Below are 20292 nucleotides of genomic sequence, written 5' to 3' on the forward strand. Positions count from 1 at the left end.
CACGGCCCCTGACTGGGAAACACCCCACGGCCCCTGGCTGGGAGACTCCCCACAGCCCCTGGCCCGGGAGACATCCCCACGGCCCCTGGCCTGCGCTCTGGGCTGCACGACGCAGCCTGGATCCCAGCCGAGGGCAGGAAGGCTGGGCGGGCTCAGAGCACAGACGCCCAGGGGAGCCCAGGCCACGGAGAATCCTGGGGGCTGCTGGAGGATGCTACTGGGCCAAACAGGAGGGGGCAGGCGTGGCTGCAGCGAGACAAAGGGGCTGCCCAGCACTGGAGGGGGCACACCAGGGGCCTTCCGGGACATGAGGCGTGGCCGCCATCCTGGTGGGGGGGGCCCAGGCATGCCCCGCCTCTCCGCGCCCTCACATCCCCACTGTCTGTAGGCAGCACGCTGCTGTGGGCCTCCCTTGCTGCCCAGAGCTCCTCCAGGATCCTGCTGTCGGGGCTGCGAGGGGGGCGCTGGGTCAGGGGTGGGCAGCCCGGCCAGGCCCCCCGAGAGCACAGGGCCCTGTTCCCTGCAGCCAACGCGGGCAGACTGGAGGGACGGGCCGAGACAGCCAGGGGCCCTGAGGGAGGCCACGGCCAGGACAGCGCCCACGCAGACACCAGGCACTTCCATCTCTCGTTTTTGCGCCCTGTGGTGCAGGGCTGTGGCTGCTGGGCTTTGCTGGGCCTTGGGGAGTGACCCTGCAACACTCCCTCCTTCTGGAAGGCTCCAGGCCTCCGGGCAACCACACGGCAGGCCTGACAGCTCAGACGAGGGCACAGCCCCAGGGCCTCCTCTGAGCCGCACCCGGACCCTCTCCACCACTCCCCGGGCGCAGGGCAGAGGGGCTGGGGGCCGTGTCCCCGACTCCACCTCAGACACACTGCGGTGCCAGGGTTCGAGGGACCAGGAGCTGCACACAGGCCCCTGGCTGCCCAAGGACGGGCCCGAGCCCGAGCCACAAAGCGACGAAGCACAGAACTTTTAATGGACGTCCACTGAGGAGGCCTCCTGGACAGAGGCGGCGGGGGACTGGCACGGCTCTGCTCCGACCCCTCCCGCAGGCTCTCCCCGGACGCACACGGACCCCTCCTCGCCCTCCGGTGACCCACCCCGTTCTTCTGAGTCTGGAGCAGACCCGGCAGGCGACCTCGGGCCGTGGGCCTCGGGGGCGGGCCTCAGGTGACCGGCGGGCGCCCTCACTCTTCCAGCCCCAACCAAAACAACCTCCTCCCTGAAGCCGGAGGTGGCAGGCGGGGAAGAACCAACTTTTCCCACAAGAAGTCTCTGCGCGAGGCCCACCACGGGAGCTGACCGGCACCCAACGTGGACTCACACAAGGCTGCTAAGTTGGGGGCTCCCCAGGCACGGTCGCCGCCTGTTATGGCCAGAACAAGAGGCACTTCCCCGTCGACGTCCCGGAGCCTAGCCCAGCACTGCAGCACAGAGGCCGCTCCCGCAGGGAGACGGGGAGTGAGAACAGACACCACGACTGACAGCAAGGTGTGCGCACGGGTGCCATGGGCTCTGTCACCCCAGGCGCAAGGTACGCTCCCGCCCCACGCCCGACATCCACGCCTGCCACATGGGACCTGTGCCGACTCCCGGGCTCTCGACCAGCCACAGGACGAGCCCCTGAGCACGGCGGGAGCCAGGCTCCCGGCCCGACGGCCCCTGTGCAGGCAGCCCTGCCCGTCACTCAGCAGCAGGAGCCCCTCCTCCAGGAGAGCCACGCCTCCGGGCGCTGGGCAGCGGCGGGAGAAGCCAAACTTGACGCTGGCTTTGCTGTGTCGGGGCTCTGACAAAGCCGTGGCCACCCGCAAGTGACACCACTGAGCCCCTGGGGCACCTCACGTCTTTCCCAGCTCCCAGGCACAGCCCCCAGGACCACAGCCGTATCTGGGACAGGCCTGCATGGCCCCAGAGCCCACAGCGTGAGGGAGCGAGCGGCCTGTGTCTGCCCCAGCGGAGCACAGCTGTGTGGGGTGACACGCTAGCACCCACGAGACCCGCACCTCGGCCCACTGCAGGACAGTGCACACACACTCCCCCCACCCCAGCCCCGTCCAGGACCCCTCCCCCACCCCCACGGTGTCTCCAGGCCTCGAGCAGCTGCGTCACGGCCCCCGGCCTCCTGAAGCCCTGCGACGGCCCTGGTCAGGCTCATGCGCTCACCCGCTGCTTCCTCAACACCTCCGGGGCTCAGGGGCCCGAGACGCACTCCCCCCACGCCGGACTCAAACCCACATGCACTGCAACTGACGGGCAACGCCTTCCTTTCTGAAGCCCCGGCACGGAGGGGCTCGGGCCGGCATCCTCTCGCAGCTCTCCCTCTCCCGGCTCCTGCGCGGGGATTCTGAAGGTGCCCGTCACGCCTGCAGAGCGCCCACGCAGCCCTGGGTCTCCCACGGAGGAGCGCCAGTGCCGGGGTGGGCCAGAGGCGCCGGGAGGCCACCCCGCTGGCTCTGGCCTCGTGGGGGTCCCTGCACCAGCAGCACACAGCAGCCCCAACACGGACCCGTCGCGGGGCCGGCGTGTTGGCGGCACACGCGCCCTGCCGTACCTGTCACGTCCAGCTCGTCCTCCATGCTCTGCATGTAGAGCGGACAGGCCTGCTGGGTGAAGTACAGGAGCTCGATGGAGTTGGACATCCAGAAGAGAATGTGCTGCAGGTCTGGAGCGAGATCAGCCATGGGGCAGCTGGCCCAGGAGATGGGTTCCTGGCTACCGAGACAGAGAGACCACGTTACCCGGGGCTGCGACATTCACGGCTTCAATCGGCCGCCCTGTCGCTTGTGATGTTCGTCTTAATGGCAAACAACAGCCATCACTGGAGGCTGGCACTGTGGCGTAGTGGATAAAGCCATTGCCTGCCACACTGGCGTCCCACACGGACACCGGTTCAAGTCCCGGCTGCTCCACTCCCAATCCAGCTCCCTGCTGTGGCCTGGGACAGCAGCAGAAGATGGACCAAGTGCTTGGGCCCCTGCACCTGCATGGGAGACCAGGATGAGGCTCCTGGCTGTAGCCTGGCCCAGCTCTGGCTGCTGCAGCCGGTTGGGGAGTGAACCAGCAGATGAAAGCGTTCTCCCCAACTTTCAAACAAATAAATCTTTACACACACACACCCCACTGTTGACAGCCTAGAGTGCTAGGCGGGGGAGTGTAAAAATGCATGGGTGTGTTTGACACCAGACAGCCGGAAGCCCCTACAGACGTGGGTCACGACCCCGGGAAAAGGACACCGGTCAGTGAGTCGTTCTCACACCTGCTCTTTTGAAATGAGAGAACACAGCTGTGGACAGAGGTGCATAGTGCACAGGTGTGTGTGCAGGAGGGATTTAGGAGACCAGTGTGTGTGTGTTCCTCCACACGGCAGTTACCCAAGGAAACCGGCAGTCACGGAGGTGGGGGGTAGGGGTGCACCGGCAAGGTGAGGCAGAGCACAACACGGAATCCTAAGAATCAAGGGGCAGGACCAGCACGCCTCACTCCAAGATCTACAGGGCTCCCCAGCCAGCCATGACGCCCCCCAGCGGGCAGGCCGGGCCGGCTCCTCAGGCCCGGCCCTGGTTACTCGGGCTAAGCGCCACAGAAGCAGCCACCACCCACGGCCGAGGTGCCTTCCCTCCCAGGCCCAGGGTCCCCCAGCGCAGGGCTCCCTTTCCAGGGACAGCAGCGGTGTCACAGGCCCACAACAGCAGCCTCCCAGGTCGGCTGGCCCCTCCCAGACTCAGAGCCCCACAAACCACGGCTCCTGCCGCTCAGGCACCAGCCCAGCTTCCTTTTATTCTGCTAAACTGGCCCGCTGAGCTGGCTGAGGGGCGCTGGGGCCCCGGCTACCTCCTCACCAGCACACGCCTTCTCCCCAGACCCCTCACCCTCAGTGCCCTCGAGCAGGCTGAGGGCCGCCCTGGGGTCCCAGCAGCCCAGGTCCACACGTGTCCATGGCATCCACAAGCACCCCAGACCACTCCTGAGACCCGACCCGGGGTCTGCAGCGAGGAATGTGCCGGCGCTGCCTGGTGCACGGCCTCTGTGGCCCCTGCTGGGCCATCCCCAGGGCCAAGCCGGGCAGTGGCCACTGGTCAGTCACAGCCCTGTGCCCCAAGAAGCCTGAGGAGCAGGGTCAGGGTGACCGTCAGGGCAGGTGGCAGGGTCCCGGTGCTGGATGCGCCCCACATTCCCGGGGGGCCTTGGTCTTGTTTCTTCTCCCTGAGGCCCCACCTCTCCCGGTCTGCTGCAGCGGAGGCTGCCGCTTGCCCGGCACAGCCCGAGCCACGGGGCAAGGGTGCGTGTTGGGGACAGGCAGGAACAGGTTCACGGTGTTTAAGAAGGGCTGGCTCTGCGCCTCGACCCCAGCGCCGGCCGCTCCACCTCTCGGTGAGAACTCAGAGATGCACTCCGGCCTGCCCGCAACACGGCGAGACCAGCCCTGCCGCCTGGAGCCGCGGGCTGCAACCCAACAGAGGTTGTCATGGGACACAGGCCCTGGGGGTGAGGTGTCCAGCGCGTGGGCTGATGGCAGGGGAGCGGACCAGCAGCCCAGCAGTCACCTGTGATGGTGCGGGGACAGGCCGAGGCCAAGGAACCAGCTGAGACGGGAGCGCCTCAGGACCCCCGGCCAGGGGAGAGGCAGCACGGAACCAGGGGACCGGCCCTGAGGGAGGCAGGAGGAGCACGGGCAGGGCGGCTGCACGCCAGGCCACAAAGGCAGCTCTCGAGCTCCCGGGGGGCCACGGTGTTGCTGAACGGCTGGCTCTGGACGGTTCCGGCGGTAGGGCTGTGCTCAGGGACACCCTGCGAGGCTCTGGGCGGAGGCGGAGTGGGGGCTGCGCGGTCTCTGGGATCCTGCTCCATGTGCACACCCAGGAGCTCAGCCCCTCGCCCAGTGTGGGCACCTCTGACCTTCCCAAACCCCCGAACATTCTGACCAAAAACCCACCCGGCCCAGCAGCCTGGGGCTTCACGGGTGTGCGGTGGCGCCGCGGGCACAGGGGAACTTGGACAGCCTCCACCGGAGCTGCGGCGCCGGGAGGCCTCGGTGCGCAGGGCTGCAGGGGCCGGGCTCACCGCGGCCCGGGGATTTCCATCTCAGCCCTGGATCTCCACACGTGGTCCCGGGCTCTGGGCGTGCAAACAGACACCCAGCCCCGGGACCAGGCGGCTCGCCCTGGCATATGGCACACGCGAGCCGTGTGTGTGTGTGGCGGGGGTTCCCCAAGGCTGTTCAGGCCCATGTGGAGCAAGTATTTCCAAACAGATTCCGAAGGGAGAGAGTCTGGCAAACAAGCTCCTCACTGCTCATGGGGGCTGCAGGGTAAAGCGCCGAGCGGTGGGGCAGCCCGATGGGCCACCTGGCCTCCAGGCCCAGCCGCGCTCCCGATCCCAGCTCCCTGCTAACAAGACCCCGGCAAGCAGAGCCGGGGCTCCAGTAACTGGGTTCCGGCCACCCGCGCTGCAGACCTGGGCAGTTCTCAGCTCGCAGCTCTGACCGGGCCGGGAGGGCTGGGGCGGGTGCCGGGGAGCTCTGTCTGTCCGCTTCCCTCTCTCGCTCCCTTTCAGGTAGAGTGTTATTTAATTCAGGAAACAGAAGCCCAACAGGAAACTCTTTGCTTTTTTGAATCACTTTGTTCAGCAGCAGCTTGCACGTGGCCAAGGGGAAGAGAAGTGAGGGCGAGGGTCTCGCGATGCAGCCACAGGGCGGGCACACAGGACGCGGGGGCCACCAGGAGGCTCACCTCGACAGCAGTCCTGGGAGGAGACACGGAGGGGCAGAGGTGACAGCGAGGACAGAACCCCCTCCCCCACGCCTGTCCCAGGAACCTCAGGACCGTGCCCGGGAGAATAAGAACAGACCAACCCCGGGCACGCGGAGGTAGAACACAGAACACCGGAAGTCAGGGGAAGACCTTAAAGTAAGACAGAGAAACTAATCACAACAGGACAGAAACCAGACACAGACTTCTCGCTACACTCAGAGATGCTGAAACATAATGGCAAAAATTCAAGTCTGGAAAGAGAAGAGCTGAAGTCTCCCTCAAGAGCAGGGGCAAGATCAAAACACTGTCCACAGCGAGTCCGAGAGGGCTGAGGGCCGCCTGAGGCCTCGAGGGAAGAGCTGCTCCAGGGTGCGTTCCAGGAATGAGCAGGGAGATGGAGCAAACACCGACAATAACAAAAAGCAACCAAACCCATAGCACACAGGAGCACGAGATAAATCCCAACAGGGGGCCGGCACCACGGCTCACTAGGCTAATCCTCTGCCTTGCGGCGCCAGCACACCGGGTTCTAGTCCCGGTGGGGGCACCAGATTCTGTCCCGGTTGCCCCTCTTCCAGGCCAGCTCTCTGCTGTGGCCAGGGAGTGCAGTGGAGGATGGCCCAAGTCCTTGGGCCCTGCACCCCATGGGAGACCAGGATGAGTACCTGGCTCCTGCCTTTGTATCAGCGCGGTGCACCGACCGCAGCACGCCAGCCATGGCGGCCATTGGCGGGTGAACCAACGGCAAGGGAAGACCTTTCTCTCTGTCTGTCTCTCTCACTGTCCACTCTGCCTGTCAAAAAAAAAAAAAATCCCAACAGGGATGCTGGGGGCATTCTGTGGGACAGGTTTGAAAACCAGGAGAAGCCTGGGAAACACAGGCATCAAGGGCAACCTGGACGTGGGGACGGAGGCCAGAGCACTCCAGGACCTATGTGCAACATGGAGACTGGCACGGAGACGTCCACACAGAGACTCCACACGGGGACGTCCACACAGAGACTCCACACGGGGACTCCACACGGGGACTCCACATGGGGACTCCACATGGGGACTCCACACGGGGACTCCACACAGAGACTCCACACGGGGACTCCACACGGGGACTCCACACGGGGACTTCCACACGGGGACGTCCACACGGGGACTCCACACAGAGACTCCACACGGGGACTCCACACGGGGACTCCACATGGGGACTCCACATGGGGACTCCACACGGGGACTCCACACAGAGACTCCACACGGGGACTTCCACACGGGGACTCCACACATTAGACGTCCACACATTAGACGTCCACATGCTAGACTTCCACACATTAGACGTCCACACATTAGACGTCCACACGCTAGACATCCACGAGCTAGACTTCCACGCGCTAGACGTCCACACATTAGACGCCCACACATTAGACGTCCACACATTAGACGCCCACACATTAGACGTCCACGCGCTAGACTTCCACGCGCTAGACGTCCACACATTAGACGTCCACGCGCTAGACGTCCACACATTAGACGTCCACGCGCTAGACTTCCACGCGCTAGACATCCACACATTAGACGTCCACGCGCTAGACGTCCACACATTAGACGTCCACGCGCTAGACGTCCACACATTAGACGTCCACGCGCTAGACTTCCACGCGCTAGACATCCACACATTAGACGTCCACACATTAGACGTCCACGCGCTAGACGTCCACACATTAGACGTCCACACATTAGACGTCCACACACTAGACTTCCACGCGCTAGACGTCCACACATTAGACGTCCACACATTAGACGTCCACACATTAGATGTCCACGCGCTAGACGTCCACGCGTTAGACGTCCACACATTAGACGTCCACACATTAGACGTCCACACACTAGACGTCCACACATTAGACGTCCACGCGCTAGACATCCACACATTAGACGTGTACACATTAGACGTCCACACATTAGACGTCCACGCACTAGACTTCCACATGGAGACTTCCACACAGAGACTTCCACACGGAGACTCCACACGCTAGACTTCCACACGCTAATAACGTTAGGGGCCAGTGTTGAGGCATAGCCAGCAAAACCACCACCTGTGGTGCTAGCTTCCATTCCAGCACTGTTCACGTCCCGGCGGCTCCACTTCCGAACCAGCCCCCGCTACAGGCCTGGGAAAAACAGCGGAAGATGGCCCAAGCACTTAGGCCTCTGCACTCATGTGGGAGACCCAGAAGAAACTCCAGGCTCCTGGCTTTGGCCTGGCCAACATGGCCACTTGGGGAGTGAACCAGCAGATGGAAGATCTCTGTCTCTCTCTCCTCCTCTCTCCCTCCCTGTCTCCTCTGTCTCTCTTTCCTTCCGTCCCTGTCACTCTGCCTTTAGAAAAATTGAGTAGGGGCCGGCGCTGTGGCGTAGTGCGTAAAGCCGCCACCTACAGTGCCGGCATCCCACACGGGCACCAGTTCAAGTCCTGGTCGCTCCACTTCCGACCCAGCTCTCTGCAATGCCCTGGGAAGGCAGTAGAGGATGGCTCAAGTGCTTGGACCTCTGCACCTGTGTGGGAGACCTGGAAGAAGCTCCTGGCTTCAGATCGGCGCAGCTCCAAAGAGATCGGTGTAGCCATCTGGGGAGTGAACCAGTGGATGGAAGACCTCTCTCTTTCTCTCTCTCTCTCTCTGCCTCTGCCTCTCTGCATACAACTCTATCTTCAAGTAAATAAACAAATCGTAAAAAAGAAAGAAAAAGAAAAATTTAGTAAGTACATCTTTTTAAAACAACAATAAACAAACTTGACCTAACAGACATGTACTGGACTCTCAGCCAAAAAGAAAGTAAATGCTCTGTGAAGCACAAATAGAAAGCTTGCAAAACTGACCAGGAGCTGGCCAACAAGGATTAACAAGCAGCCAGCAGTGGACACCTCACAAAGCAGACCTAACAGAAAGCACTGGCACAGCAGAACCCCACATGCATGTGAAATTCAGACAGCGTCCCAGCAGTGCAGACACCGAAGGAGGAAGTACAGCAGAGCCTACAAGCACCCGGGGAGAGAGAGAGTACTGGTGGATAAAGCCAAGCACACAGCAACGGCAGAGCCGGCTCCCTGGAACAGCTGGTGGCAAATGGGGACAGCACATCCAAGCTATTTCCACAGACTGGAGAACTCACAGGGAAACGCTGCAGACGTCATCCCAATAGCTTTGAAAACATGGACACTTTTCTAGGAGAGCGAAACTAGCAAAATTAATAACAACAACAAAACCAGAAAACTACAGAAGCCAATCGTCACTGAAGAAATGGAATCAGCAAATCTGTACCCGCGGTGGGCACCGCCTCAGGGGCCATCACAGCCTGTGTCCCAAAGACACAGTTCCCAGCGCGTTTTCTGCAAACCCCATGACTTGGATAAAAAACAAAGTATGCGGACCAGTTCACTGAGGACTCCGCACGGGGAAACCCGGAGTGGCAAATCTGCAACCCACACCACTAGTTCTCTGGGAGGTGCAAACCCGAGCCCACTGAGGCACCACCTCACCCCTCAGAAGGCTGTTCCAGAAAGAAGGACTGAGCACAGGTCAAGAGCACGGAGAACAGGGAGCCCTCGCACACGCCCGCGGGAACCTGAGTCGGCACAGCCGTCGGCTCTGCCAGCAGCTGGCAGGTCCTGACCCCTCGGGAGGGCCGTGGGGCTGAGCAAGCACCTGTGCACCTGTGAACCCTGTGCACGCACGGCAGCCAAGACGGAGTCAACAGACAAGGCTGTCACCTCGGCTGGAGACAGAACCGGACACCACGGTGACTCTGGCTTGGCCACAGGAACCACAGACGTCTGTGACAGCGTGGGTGGGCCAGGCGGTCCTCGCCACTCAGCGGAACACGTGGGGGCACGGACACCAACAACCTCACTCATCGCAGGACGCGACAAAGGCTGATGTCACGGACGTAGAGACGGCAGCGGTCCCCAGGTGCTGGGGCAGGCCGGGAGAAGCGGCCGGTTCAAGGGCACGGAACTTCAGACAAATGGAGAAACAAATAATCCGAGAGAAACTGCGCGGCCTGAGGACTATGTGACCAACTGTCGCATTCCCAAAAGGAGGCAGGTGCTATGTGTCCTCACTACAAAACCCGTGCTATGCAAGTAACACACTCCTCCTCTAGCTAGACCTGCTCACTCCACACTGCATACGCACCACAAAACCTCAAGTCTTGCATGATACACACACACATCTGTCATGTAAGCACACATTTACATCAACGACTGTATCGTGCTGTCCTAAACAATAGCCCTGAAGGGTTTAATCCCAGGAACTCAGGAAAAAGTCAACATGAGAACATCCACCAACCTAACACCTTGCAGCAGCACAAAGGACAAAACATGACGACCTCAGGTGCAGAAGGAGCGCTTAGTAACATCCAGTGGACACTCACAATTCAGGACCAGGGAGGGGTCAGCCTAGCGACTGGGATGCTGGTCAGGATGCCGGCAGTCCGCAGCAGGTGCCTGGGCCGGATTCTTGACGCCAGCTTCCTGCTAACGCAGACCCCGGGAGGCAGGGTGATGGCTCCAGGGACAGGATTTCTGCCACCTCTGTGGAGCCCTGAATTGAATTCCCAGCCCCAGCCTCAGCCTGGCCTTGTCCGGCTGCTGCATGAATTCGGGGTGCCACCAGCATATGGAGCTCTCTTTCTCTCTGTTGGCCTGCCTCCCAAATAAGTTAACAAAAGAAATGAAAACAGAAACACAATGCAGAGAACTGGGCAAATACGGTGACATGTTTACAGTGTGAAATCCGAGTTTGGATTCGTGGGTGACTGACACACTCCATACTGCTCTGTGTTTTGGAAAAGATTCACTACTTTTCAAAGGAAAAAGGAAAAAACACAGCCCACCAGCATGCAGTAGGGTGGAAACAGGACTGTTTCTAGGCCAAAGCCATAAAAGTTCTGGCAAACACGGCACGAGCGTGCAGCTGCTCAACGGGAGGCCTTGGCTCTTCCTGTGCGCGGCGAAGCTGGGCAGGCAGCAGGTCCCCACCTCACACCGGGGAGCGGGGGTCCCAGTCGCCCTGACAGGCGCTGCTTGCAAGGATGGAAGGTCCTGGTCTCACCTGCACCTCAGCAGGACGTCTGTGTGTGCTCCTGTCACCCCCACACCCCATCCCCAACCCCGGAACGCGGGCTGTCCCAGAGCAGAGCAGGAGGGGGAGCAGCCAGCACAACGCCACACTGTGCTGGGCCCTGCGCCGACACCATGCAGACCTGAAGAGCAGGCGCCACCTGTGCACCTGTGCTTCGTACCTGCTCGCTGTCCCTCAGGCTGAGGCCGGTACTGCCTCGGGGGTCTGGCTTCTGTCCAACTATCCCCCCTCCATGCAGCTCCAGCCCTCAAAGGCCTGCGACGCTCAGCATGTAGTATTCGGATCTTGCTCCAGCTTTGCAACATCAGCACGAGGCAGGGAGCAGGTATGTTTGAGTGGGCAGTGTTCTGAGGCCAGCCCCCAGCCAGCCAGGGTGGACGGCCATGACCTCCAGCCCCTGCCCTGCCCCGGGCTTCCTCTCTGTGTGCCCTTTCTCCCACCTTTGAAAGGGGCCCGGTGATAATGACTCCTGTGCCCTCAGCAGGACCCTGGGGCGTGTGCACCAAGTGAACATGGCAAGAGCCCGGCACACATGGGGGCTGTTTCCACTGGCCTGACCTGGGAGCCGTGGCCACCACGTGGAGCCATGTGCCTTCACAGATCCCACGCACGTGGTCACCACCATCACATGTGTGTGTCCGTATCGGTCTACAGATGACCTCATCGCAGATACCTTTCTGGGTGCCTCTGCCAGCCCTGCTCTTAGATGCACCTACACCGAGAGCACACAGCACGCACACCAGAAACGCCCAGCACCGAGGCCGTGACCAGGCGACCCCCGGCTTCCACCCCCACACCCTGGCCTGGGCACAGTGCTCTCCGGGCGTCCACTCCAGACGAGGCGGTAGGCTGGGACCCGCACCCTTCGCTACAGCATCCAAATAGCTTCCAGAGTCCCACGAGTGGCGTGGGGCAGACACGGTGCTTTTCGAGGAAACGTGGGACAGGGCAAGGCACTGTCGTGTCTCAGAACCGGGAGCACCATCTCCCACCCGGGTCTCCACACGGTCACCGGGGAAGAGAGGGGGGAAGCGTGACGGAGGACCGAGCCTGCTCAGCCTGGTGGACACGCCGGACGGACCTCCACAGGGCTGCCCAGGCTGGTGAGGGAAGAAATGGGAGCGGCCGCTGGGCCCAGAGCACAGCGGCGAAAGCCCAGAGCTGACCCCGAGGCCTCTGGGAGCCCCTGCCGGACGTGGCTGCAGAGGGACTCTCACGCCAACGGGCCCCTTGCTGCTAAAGGCAGGAAGAGCTGGGCCGTACTTACAGTCGCGCCTGCTTCTCTGCCAGTTCTTTGGTTTTCTCCTACAATCACAAAGAGAAACAAAGGAAATGAGCTCACAGGACCACAGGGATGCAGGATGCACCTCACTCCATCTCCAGGATACCGCGCCACTGCCCGGCCTCCTCGCTCCCCACCGAGCCTCACTGGAAGGCAGGGTTTCCGCGGGGCTCCACCACCTCCCCACCCCGTCACTGAACGTGAGCCACATGTTCCCTACAACAGACGGACGTCCCGGCCTCTGCTTCTCGTAGCTGGCCACTTCAACAGTAAAGGCAGGCCAGCCGTTCCACACACGCCACCGGGAGGATTCCAACAGCCCACTGCTAAGCTTAGTACACACGAGGAGACGCAAAAACCTCATGCAAAGGCAGAGTTAGAAGTTCATTTTCTAAAGACTTATTTATTTATTTATTTATTCTGAGGCACAGTTAGGGAGAGAGAGACAGAGATCCTCCATTGGCTGGTTCACGCCTCAGATGACAATGCCGGGGCTGGGCCAGACTAAGGCCAGGAGCTTCCATCTGCGTCTCCCACGTAGGTGCAGGGACCCCAAATACCTGAGCTATCTCCCACTGCTGTCTCAGACATGTTAGCAGAGAGCTGCAACACAAGTGGGGCAGCCGGGACTTGAACTGGCGCCATAAGGGATGCCGATGGTGCAGGCGGCAGCTTCACCTGCTGCACCGCAACGCTGGCCCTGGTAAGTTTTCTTGTTTTTGTTTTTGTTTTTTGCTGCAAAAAACTTCCGAGCTCCTCGGTGGTTTACATGCATTTTCCACGCACTTTTTCAAGATCCTCCATATGCACAGATTTTAAAGTTCTTTGGAACCAAAATGAACTTTATCTTTTCATTCTACTATTTAACTGTCTGAAGCCCCTCATACGCTTCAGACGCCGGCCCCAGCGGCGAGCACTACGCGGGCTGGAACATCAGCACACGCACTCGCACTCGCACTCCCCAACGGGACGCAGGCTCAGCCGACTCCCAGTGTCCCTGTCTGTGAGGAAGCAGGAGTCGCTTCGGCAGCCGGGCATGGGCCTCACCGCAGCCTCTGCTGCTGCCGGACATAGCCAGCTGCTGGCGTGCGCGTCTGACGACAGCACAAGGGCAGACAGGGGTCGAGAACCTGGACGGAGACGCCCACATTCGGAGGCTGGAGCCGTCACACTGAGGTGACAGCCTCGGCTCCCAGGTGCGCTGTGGGGAACCACAGCTGGACCCTGGCTCTCCGCCTGCCACCACACCCTCCTGGGCTCAGTTTCCCCAGCTGTCATGCAGGACACAGTGTCCATGGAGTCAGGATGTTGTGAGAACGAGATCCAAGAGCCCAGCACAAAGCAGACTCGGTCAGAAATGACGATAATCCTGGGGCCGTTTGCACACCACGTGGCTGCACCTGGTTCTAGGCATGAGATGGCACAGAGGGCGTGAGGGGGCACCGTGCATGGGAAGCCGAGTGGGCGTGGCCTGCAGACCCAGGGGAAGGGGCCCACCGCACCCATGGCCCACCTTACACACACTCCACAGGGCAGCTCGTGCTGGTGTTTGCTTTTAGAAAGTTTCAAACATTTTAAATGTGGATTTTCACATGAGACATCAGCCAGGTTCCTACACAGCTGGGTGGTTTCCCTCCCTCCGAGCTTGGGTCAAGCTTGGCCAGGATCTCTGACTGACCTTGAACGAGCTACCCCGGGCCCTGGGGGTGGAGTCACGGTGCAGGCAGTAACCACGGCAGGGAGGCCACCACGGTGGGGACACAGGCACCCATTCAGCTGCTCTAGCGCTCCCAGGCCCACCCTCCCAGGGCAGCTGCTGGACAATGTCTGCAGCCATTGTGTGGGTGGCAGGAAGCCGCTGCCAGCACCTCGCGCCCTCGAGACCAGGCTCCACGGCAAGGAATCCGGCCCACGACGGTTCTCAGGCTGGAGGCCGAGAGATCCCGGCCTGGAAGAAAGTGTCGAACAAATGCCGACAGCCCTGCACCTCCACCGCCCCAGCAGCCCAACTTCCCGCCAGCAGAGGGCGCTCCTGGCGCTGACATCACCTGGGCCCTGCAGAGCCCTGCCTCTGGAGCACCTGGTTCCAGGGCAGTGACAGGCAGGCCAGGCTGGACCACAGGGAGGGGCAGAGGCCCTGAGCCCAGCAAGAGGCTCCTGGTGGCCTACAGTCTCGGGCGTCACCAGCTGGGCTGGGAGGTAGACGGGCAGCATCGTGGGGGTGTCAGGGAGGAGTCCACCGTTCCACCCAGGGCGGGCAGAGCCCGGCCCAGCCCTCCCACAGCCTGAGGACACTGCCCACGACTGACCCAGACTGTCCCGCGGACGGCCTTGGCGATCTTCAGCAGGAGCTGTCCAAACGTGCCTGGCTCCAGGCGCGTGGCCGAGTGCCGGATGCAGAGGCAGAGGAGGAAGGCGGGGGTCAGCTTGTGGTCGTCGCCCCCAGGCTCAATCAGCGTCATGATCCTCTGCACCAGGGTGTCCTCCTCCTCACGTTCAAACTCCAGGTGCAGCTGGCGCCGGCGAGGGAGGGCGTCCGGCGTGGACGGGCTGAGCGCAGCGCCACACACCCGGCAGCTCTGCGGCACGGCCCGGAGGCGAGCCAGGGCCCGGGCGGGCAGGGGCTGGGCCTGCGCAGGGTCCTTGAAGAGCAGCAGGTAGTAGAGGCCCAGGGAGAGCAGGTCGCCATGGTGCAGCACCACCGTCCGCCGCCCCACCTCGGAGAAGTTGACGGAGATGGGGGCCCCGGGGATGGGCTCCAGCACCAGCCTGGGCCCGGCAGCACCGCCCAGGGGCTGGTGCCGGCGGATGGTGCAGTGCAGGGGCAGGATGTCGGGGGCGGAGAGGCTGATGCTGGGCTTGCTGGAGGGGGTCCGCTGGCCCACCGTGTGCCGCTCCCGGCTCAGCACATACACCAGGCTGTCCTGCAACGCAGACGTGCAACTCAGGGGCCGGACACCCCGGGCGATTCCAGCAGAGGGAAGGGAAAGAACGGAGTCCCTGGCCCTGCTTCCTTAAGCCATGTGGCTGGGACCAGACTACGGGGGCTGACCGTGTCCTGGGCCACCCAGCAGAGCCACGGCAGCCCTGGACAACCCACCCCAGGGCGCCCCGGTGTGTCGAGGGGGAGGAAGGGCAGGCACTGCCCCTCGCTGGAGGAGGGCAGATGCTGCTAGGACGAAAGGTGCAAAGTGCTCGTGGTGGAGGAGTGGGAGCAGACCCAAGCGGACGAGAGGGCGCAAGGCAGGAAGGCTGCGGCGGGAACTGGCCAGGAGCTAGGCCCTTCAAGCCAAGATGCTCCTGACGTCTGTGCAGACACGGCCAGGGTGGGGAGGGGATGCTTTTCTCTGTGCCTCCCCAGACAACTGGGTCACCAGCAGTGGCTCAGCATCCCACACCATGGCCCCAACACGGGCCCGTGGCTCCCCGACCCATGGCCTTCCCCAAAGCCAGGCCAGAAGAGGTCTGGAAAAGGACCTAGAGTGGCAGGAAGTTCTCCGTGGGGGCCAGGTGGCAAAGGACCCTCTGAGACCAGGCTAGAGGGGCCCAGCAGCCCAAGTTACAGGTGAGAGGAGGCCCCGACTTCTTGGAACCAGGCTACAGGCCACACCTGGGCAGGTGGGTGAGGGTGAGGGCGAGGGGAGGCTCACGTGCTGCTGGCTGTAGCCCTGCAGGAGGAGCAGGTGTGGGCACTGGAAGAGGGAGTAGCGCATGGCGTCCTGGCCGGGCTCCTCAGGGCCCTGGGAGACGTCGGGCAGGGTGGTAGCCGGGTTCAGGCTGGTCTCGCTGACCGTGCGGCGCAGCCGGGGCTGGGGGGAACTCCGGGCAGCCCCTGGGGCCAGGGCTGGAGTTCCCTTCGCACGGATCCGCTGCAGCCTCCGGGCCTGCGCATTGATCCCTGGAACAGAAGCAGCAAGGGGTGAAGTCTCCCAGGAGCTCCTGCACTCTGATCCTGCAGGCGGCTTGACTGGGCCCACTGGACACACCCCTGGCAAGGCTGGGCAGCACCTTGGGTGGCACCACCGTGACACCCCAGAAAAGCAGCCCCATGGCCATCACAGGGCAGTCTGTCCACTCCCTGAGGCTCAGAGAGGACCACACCCACACTCCAGGAGCCTGGTGACAGCCCTCGGCCTGCCCAAGAGCCACACCACAGCACGCATGTATCAGAGACCCACCCAATGCTTCTCTCTGCCACACCACTGGCTTCGGCCCCATCCCTGCCCGTTCCTGCCGGCCCACCCATGCGTCAGGCAGAACCTCTGGGGACTGAGGAAGGAAGGAGGAACCATGGTTTTCATGCCACTTTACCAGGACCAGGTGGTGAACCCACCAGGTCACCGTTGGCCCACCGAGCCACCACAGGTCTGCTCTGCGAGAGCACAGCTAGCATATGCCCAGAAACCACACCAACAAACACACGTGCACTCACACACGTACACACAGAGTGTGCAATACACATATGCAGATGCAAATACACATGTGCACAGGGAAACGCACAGCCAGATACACACACTGCCATGTGCACGTACACAGTACACATGTGCATGTGTGTACAGAGTGTACAATACACATATGCAGAGATGCAAATACACATGTGCACAGGGAAACACACAGCCAGATACACGCACTGCCATGTGCACGTACACAGTACACCACATGTGCATGTGTGTACAGAGTGTGCAATACACACATGCAAAGATGCAAATACACATGTGCGCAGGGAAACGCACACCCAGAGACACTGCCATGTGCACGTACACAGTACACCACATATGCACACGGCCAGGGACACAAGCAGAAATGCACGCGAGTGCAGCCGGAAGAACACCCACCCACGCAAGACCTCTAAAGTTCAGAAGCACGGGAAGCGCCTCTACACTACGCTGCTGGGAAAGCTGCCGCACCGCGAGCCCGGCTCCGCATTCCTCGGCTGACCCCGGGCTTTCTTCCCTGAGCCCTCTGCCGTCTGCTCCACGCAGCCTCGTCCCCATCTGTGGTGTCCTCTCCCTCAGCCATTCCAAACAAAACCAAACGAGAGCCAAGGGGCAGGCCAGTAAGCTGGCGCGAGAGCGCAAGAGCGAGAGAGCGAGAGCGAGAGAGCGAGAGAGCGAGAGCGCGCGCCTTACCGGAGCCGCAGCAAGCCCTGCCCCTGCAGAAAGAAGCCGCCTGCGCATCCGCAGCCCGCAGGGGGCCGGCCAGCCGCAGCGCCAGGCAGAGAGGCAGCTCCCGCTGCACTCTGCTCGCTGCAGAGCCCAGCCCAGCCCAGCGAGTGCAGGTGCCAAGCAAGGGGAGCCCAGAGCCCCGGGCCCACCCGCTAGTCTCTCAGGAACGGCCGGCCCTCAGCTGGCCTCGCTGCACAACGGTGGGGCCGTATCTGCAGGAAGGAAGAGCACACGAGGTCCAAAGTGAGGTTCCAGCCCCCACCCCTTCCCAAACCCAGGGCTGGGTTGGCGGTGACCTCTCAGCAGGCGCAGCGAGCCAGACTCCTCTTGGGTTCCCAGGGGCCCTAGCGATGGCCAGCAGCACGGGATGTTCCAGGCCAGGGTCCCCCGGGGCTGCAGCCTCACATGGGAAGCTCGGCCGCTCCACGCTCCTCCAGGTGGGCCCCACAGTCCTCGCACACGCCCCCTCCCAGGGCTCCAGGGTCCCAGGGCTGGACTGTTCAATTCATCTGAGGACAAAAATCTACCTGCAGGCCAGAACCAGAACCAGAACCCCTGGGGTCCACTCCTAGCACCTCCTTCCTCGGTTCCGGACTGGCTCAGAAGACCGCCAGCCTGTGGCTGGGACTGTACCTAGGCACCAGAACCAGCAAGGACGGGCAGGGCCAGCAGGGCAGAGGCAGTAGGCACCCAGGATGGATGCGGCGGCAGTGTGCGTTAGCACAGCCCCAGCCTTGCCCAAACGGCCCTTTCCAGGCAGGACCCTGCTAGAGGAGGGCCTGAACGTGAGGCTAAACTGCCGGCGAGCACACACGGCGTGGCACCCTCGGGGCTTGTGGCTGGTGGGAAGAGCACAGAGCTACTTTCTAAACCAGCAGAGGCACCGCAAACCGCGACAGGCTGCTCTCCCGGGGAGGGGGTAATGGGGAGGGGTCGGTGGTGCTACATGGAGCAGTCACGGGGATGTGCACTTGAAGCATGGTTTACTGATTCTGGTTTTAAAAACCCTCAACAAATGTGACAAAACACGCATTCCTATCAACGCTGAGGCAGGCACACTTCTAACTCAGAACTTCCCACAAATCAGCTCAGCTAGGCTGCAAAGGCCTCCGACTCACACATGGCACTTGGTTGGTCTCCTGTCCCTGTCCCTGTCCCCACGGAGACCCAGCGCCCGTGAGGTCAGAGAAGCCCCCGGGCTCTGAGGGGCCAGGAGGGAGCTTCCATCACTCCTGTTCTCCCCAGTCTGGCGACAGTGCTGCTGCCCACAGTGCGTTCCTGTGCCGTACAGAACCACAGCAGATCTGCCTGAACTCTAACCAGCAAGCTTCCCTCGTAGCCTCCGAGCCGAGGGGGAGCCCCACAGAGTTGATCCCGGAATCCTTTACAGACTAGTGTAGGGGCTGGGGCTGTGGCACAGCAGGCTAAGCCAGCGCCTGCAGTGCCGGCATCCCATGTGGGCCCCGGTTCAAATCCAGGCTGCTCCACTTCCCATCCAGCTCCCTGCTATGGCCTGGGAACGCAGTGGAGGGTGGCCCACGTGCTTGGACCCCTGCACCCGCATAGGAGACCTGGATGGAGCTCCAGGTTCCCGGTTTCAGCCTGGCCCAGCCCTGGTTGTTGCGGCCACCCAGGGAGCGAATCAGGGGATGGAAGATCTCTCTCCCTGTCCATGTAATACATGTTTTTAAAGGCAAAAGAACGAAGCCCCCTGTGGCAACATCACTGGACACCAAGCACAGAGAGGCCAGAGTCCTTGCAGCGAACCCCAAGTGACTAAGGAGGAGCTCCAGGTCTCTTCCAGTGAAGGGCCTGGCTTGTTGTGGGGTCTTCCCCAGGTGCGGTCCTTGACAAGAACAGGGCCACCACAGGGGCCCCTACGCAGGAAGGAAACTCAGAAAGAACCCATTACCCACAACAATAAAATCTGCAGAAGGGGCTGGCGTTGAGGCCTCCTGGGTTAAGCACTGCCTGCAACGCTGACATGCTGACATCCCATACCAGCTCGGATTCGAGTCCCCGCTACTCCTGCTCCACGTCCCATCCAGCTCCCTGCTGTGGCCTGGGGAAGCAGTGGAGGATGGCCCAGGTGCTTGGGCCCCTGCACCACGTGGGAGACCTGGAAGAAGCTCCTGGCTTTGGCCTGGCCCACTTCTGGCCACTGCAGCCATTTGGGGAGTAAGCCATCAGACAGAAGATATCTCTCTTTCTCTCTCTGTAACTCTGCCTCTCAGATAAATTAAAAATAAATCTTTTTTTTTTTTTTAAATAAAGTCATGGGCCAGCGCTGTGGTGTAGCAGGTAAAGCCACCGCCTGCAGCACCAGCATTCCACGTGGGCTCCAGTTCACGTCCCAGCTGCTCCACTTCCCATCCAGCTCTCTGCTATGGCCTGGGGAAAGCAGTAGAAGATGGCCCAAGTCTTTGGGCCCCTGTACCCACATGGCTTCAGCCTTCTGGTTTTGAATTGGCGCAGCTCCGGCTGTTGAGGGCATTTGGTGACTGATGGAAGTGCTCTCTCACTCTCTCTCTCTCTCCCTCCCTAACTCTGCCTTGCAAATTAATTAATTAATTAAAAAATAAGGTCTGCAGAAGTAAAATGTAAAATGGCAAGAAGAGCAGAGCCATTTACAACACAGCACTCCCAGGCGGAAAGTCACCGTCTTAATGAGAATGCCACACCCGCCCCGGTGGGACTGGGAGCCAGGACCCGACCATTCCCCAAGAGGTGGGCGAGACCTGCTGACCTTGGCCAGGGCCAGCTTCAACCTGACTCACTCTCTGCAGGGATCCCTGGGACTGTCCTACTCTCCTGGGACTGCTCCAATGGGGTCCAAGGTTCTGACTCCGTAGGTCTGACAGACGCTCAGCAATGTGCATTTGGAAAAAGCTGTGTGGAACGTTCTGGAACGCAGCAGCCAGGCAGAGGAACCACTGCCAACAGCAACCCCCTCCCCACTCCCA

At 61.7% G+C, this 20292-nt stretch overlaps 1 protein-coding gene across 4 annotated transcripts in view; it reads right to left on the reverse strand.

Moving 5' to 3' along the window:
• Positions 1-20292, reverse strand: part of RADIL (Rap associating with DIL domain) — a 68188-nt gene that overhangs the window by 6703 nt on the left and 41193 nt on the right. For 3 of the 4 annotated variants that reach the window (XM_070064334.1, XM_070064336.1, XM_070064335.1), the window contains 4 exons: positions 15815-16062; positions 14474-15088; positions 12150-12187; positions 2555-2715 (listed from right to left, as the gene is read on the reverse strand). In XM_070064334.1, the coding sequence (XP_069920435.1) occupies positions 2555-2715; positions 12150-12187; positions 14474-15088; positions 15815-16062 (1062 nt within the window). Of the gene's footprint in view, positions 1-2554; positions 2716-12149; positions 12188-14473; positions 15089-15814; positions 16063-17071; positions 17252-20292 lie in introns of those variants that run through there. The other variant, XM_070064337.1, reaches the window with a different exon arrangement.

The sequence above is a fragment of the Oryctolagus cuniculus genome, chromosome 19 (genome assembly GCF_964237555.1).
Source record: "Oryctolagus cuniculus chromosome 19, mOryCun1.1, whole genome shotgun sequence".
Taxonomy (NCBI): Eukaryota; Metazoa; Chordata; class Mammalia; order Lagomorpha; family Leporidae; genus Oryctolagus; species Oryctolagus cuniculus.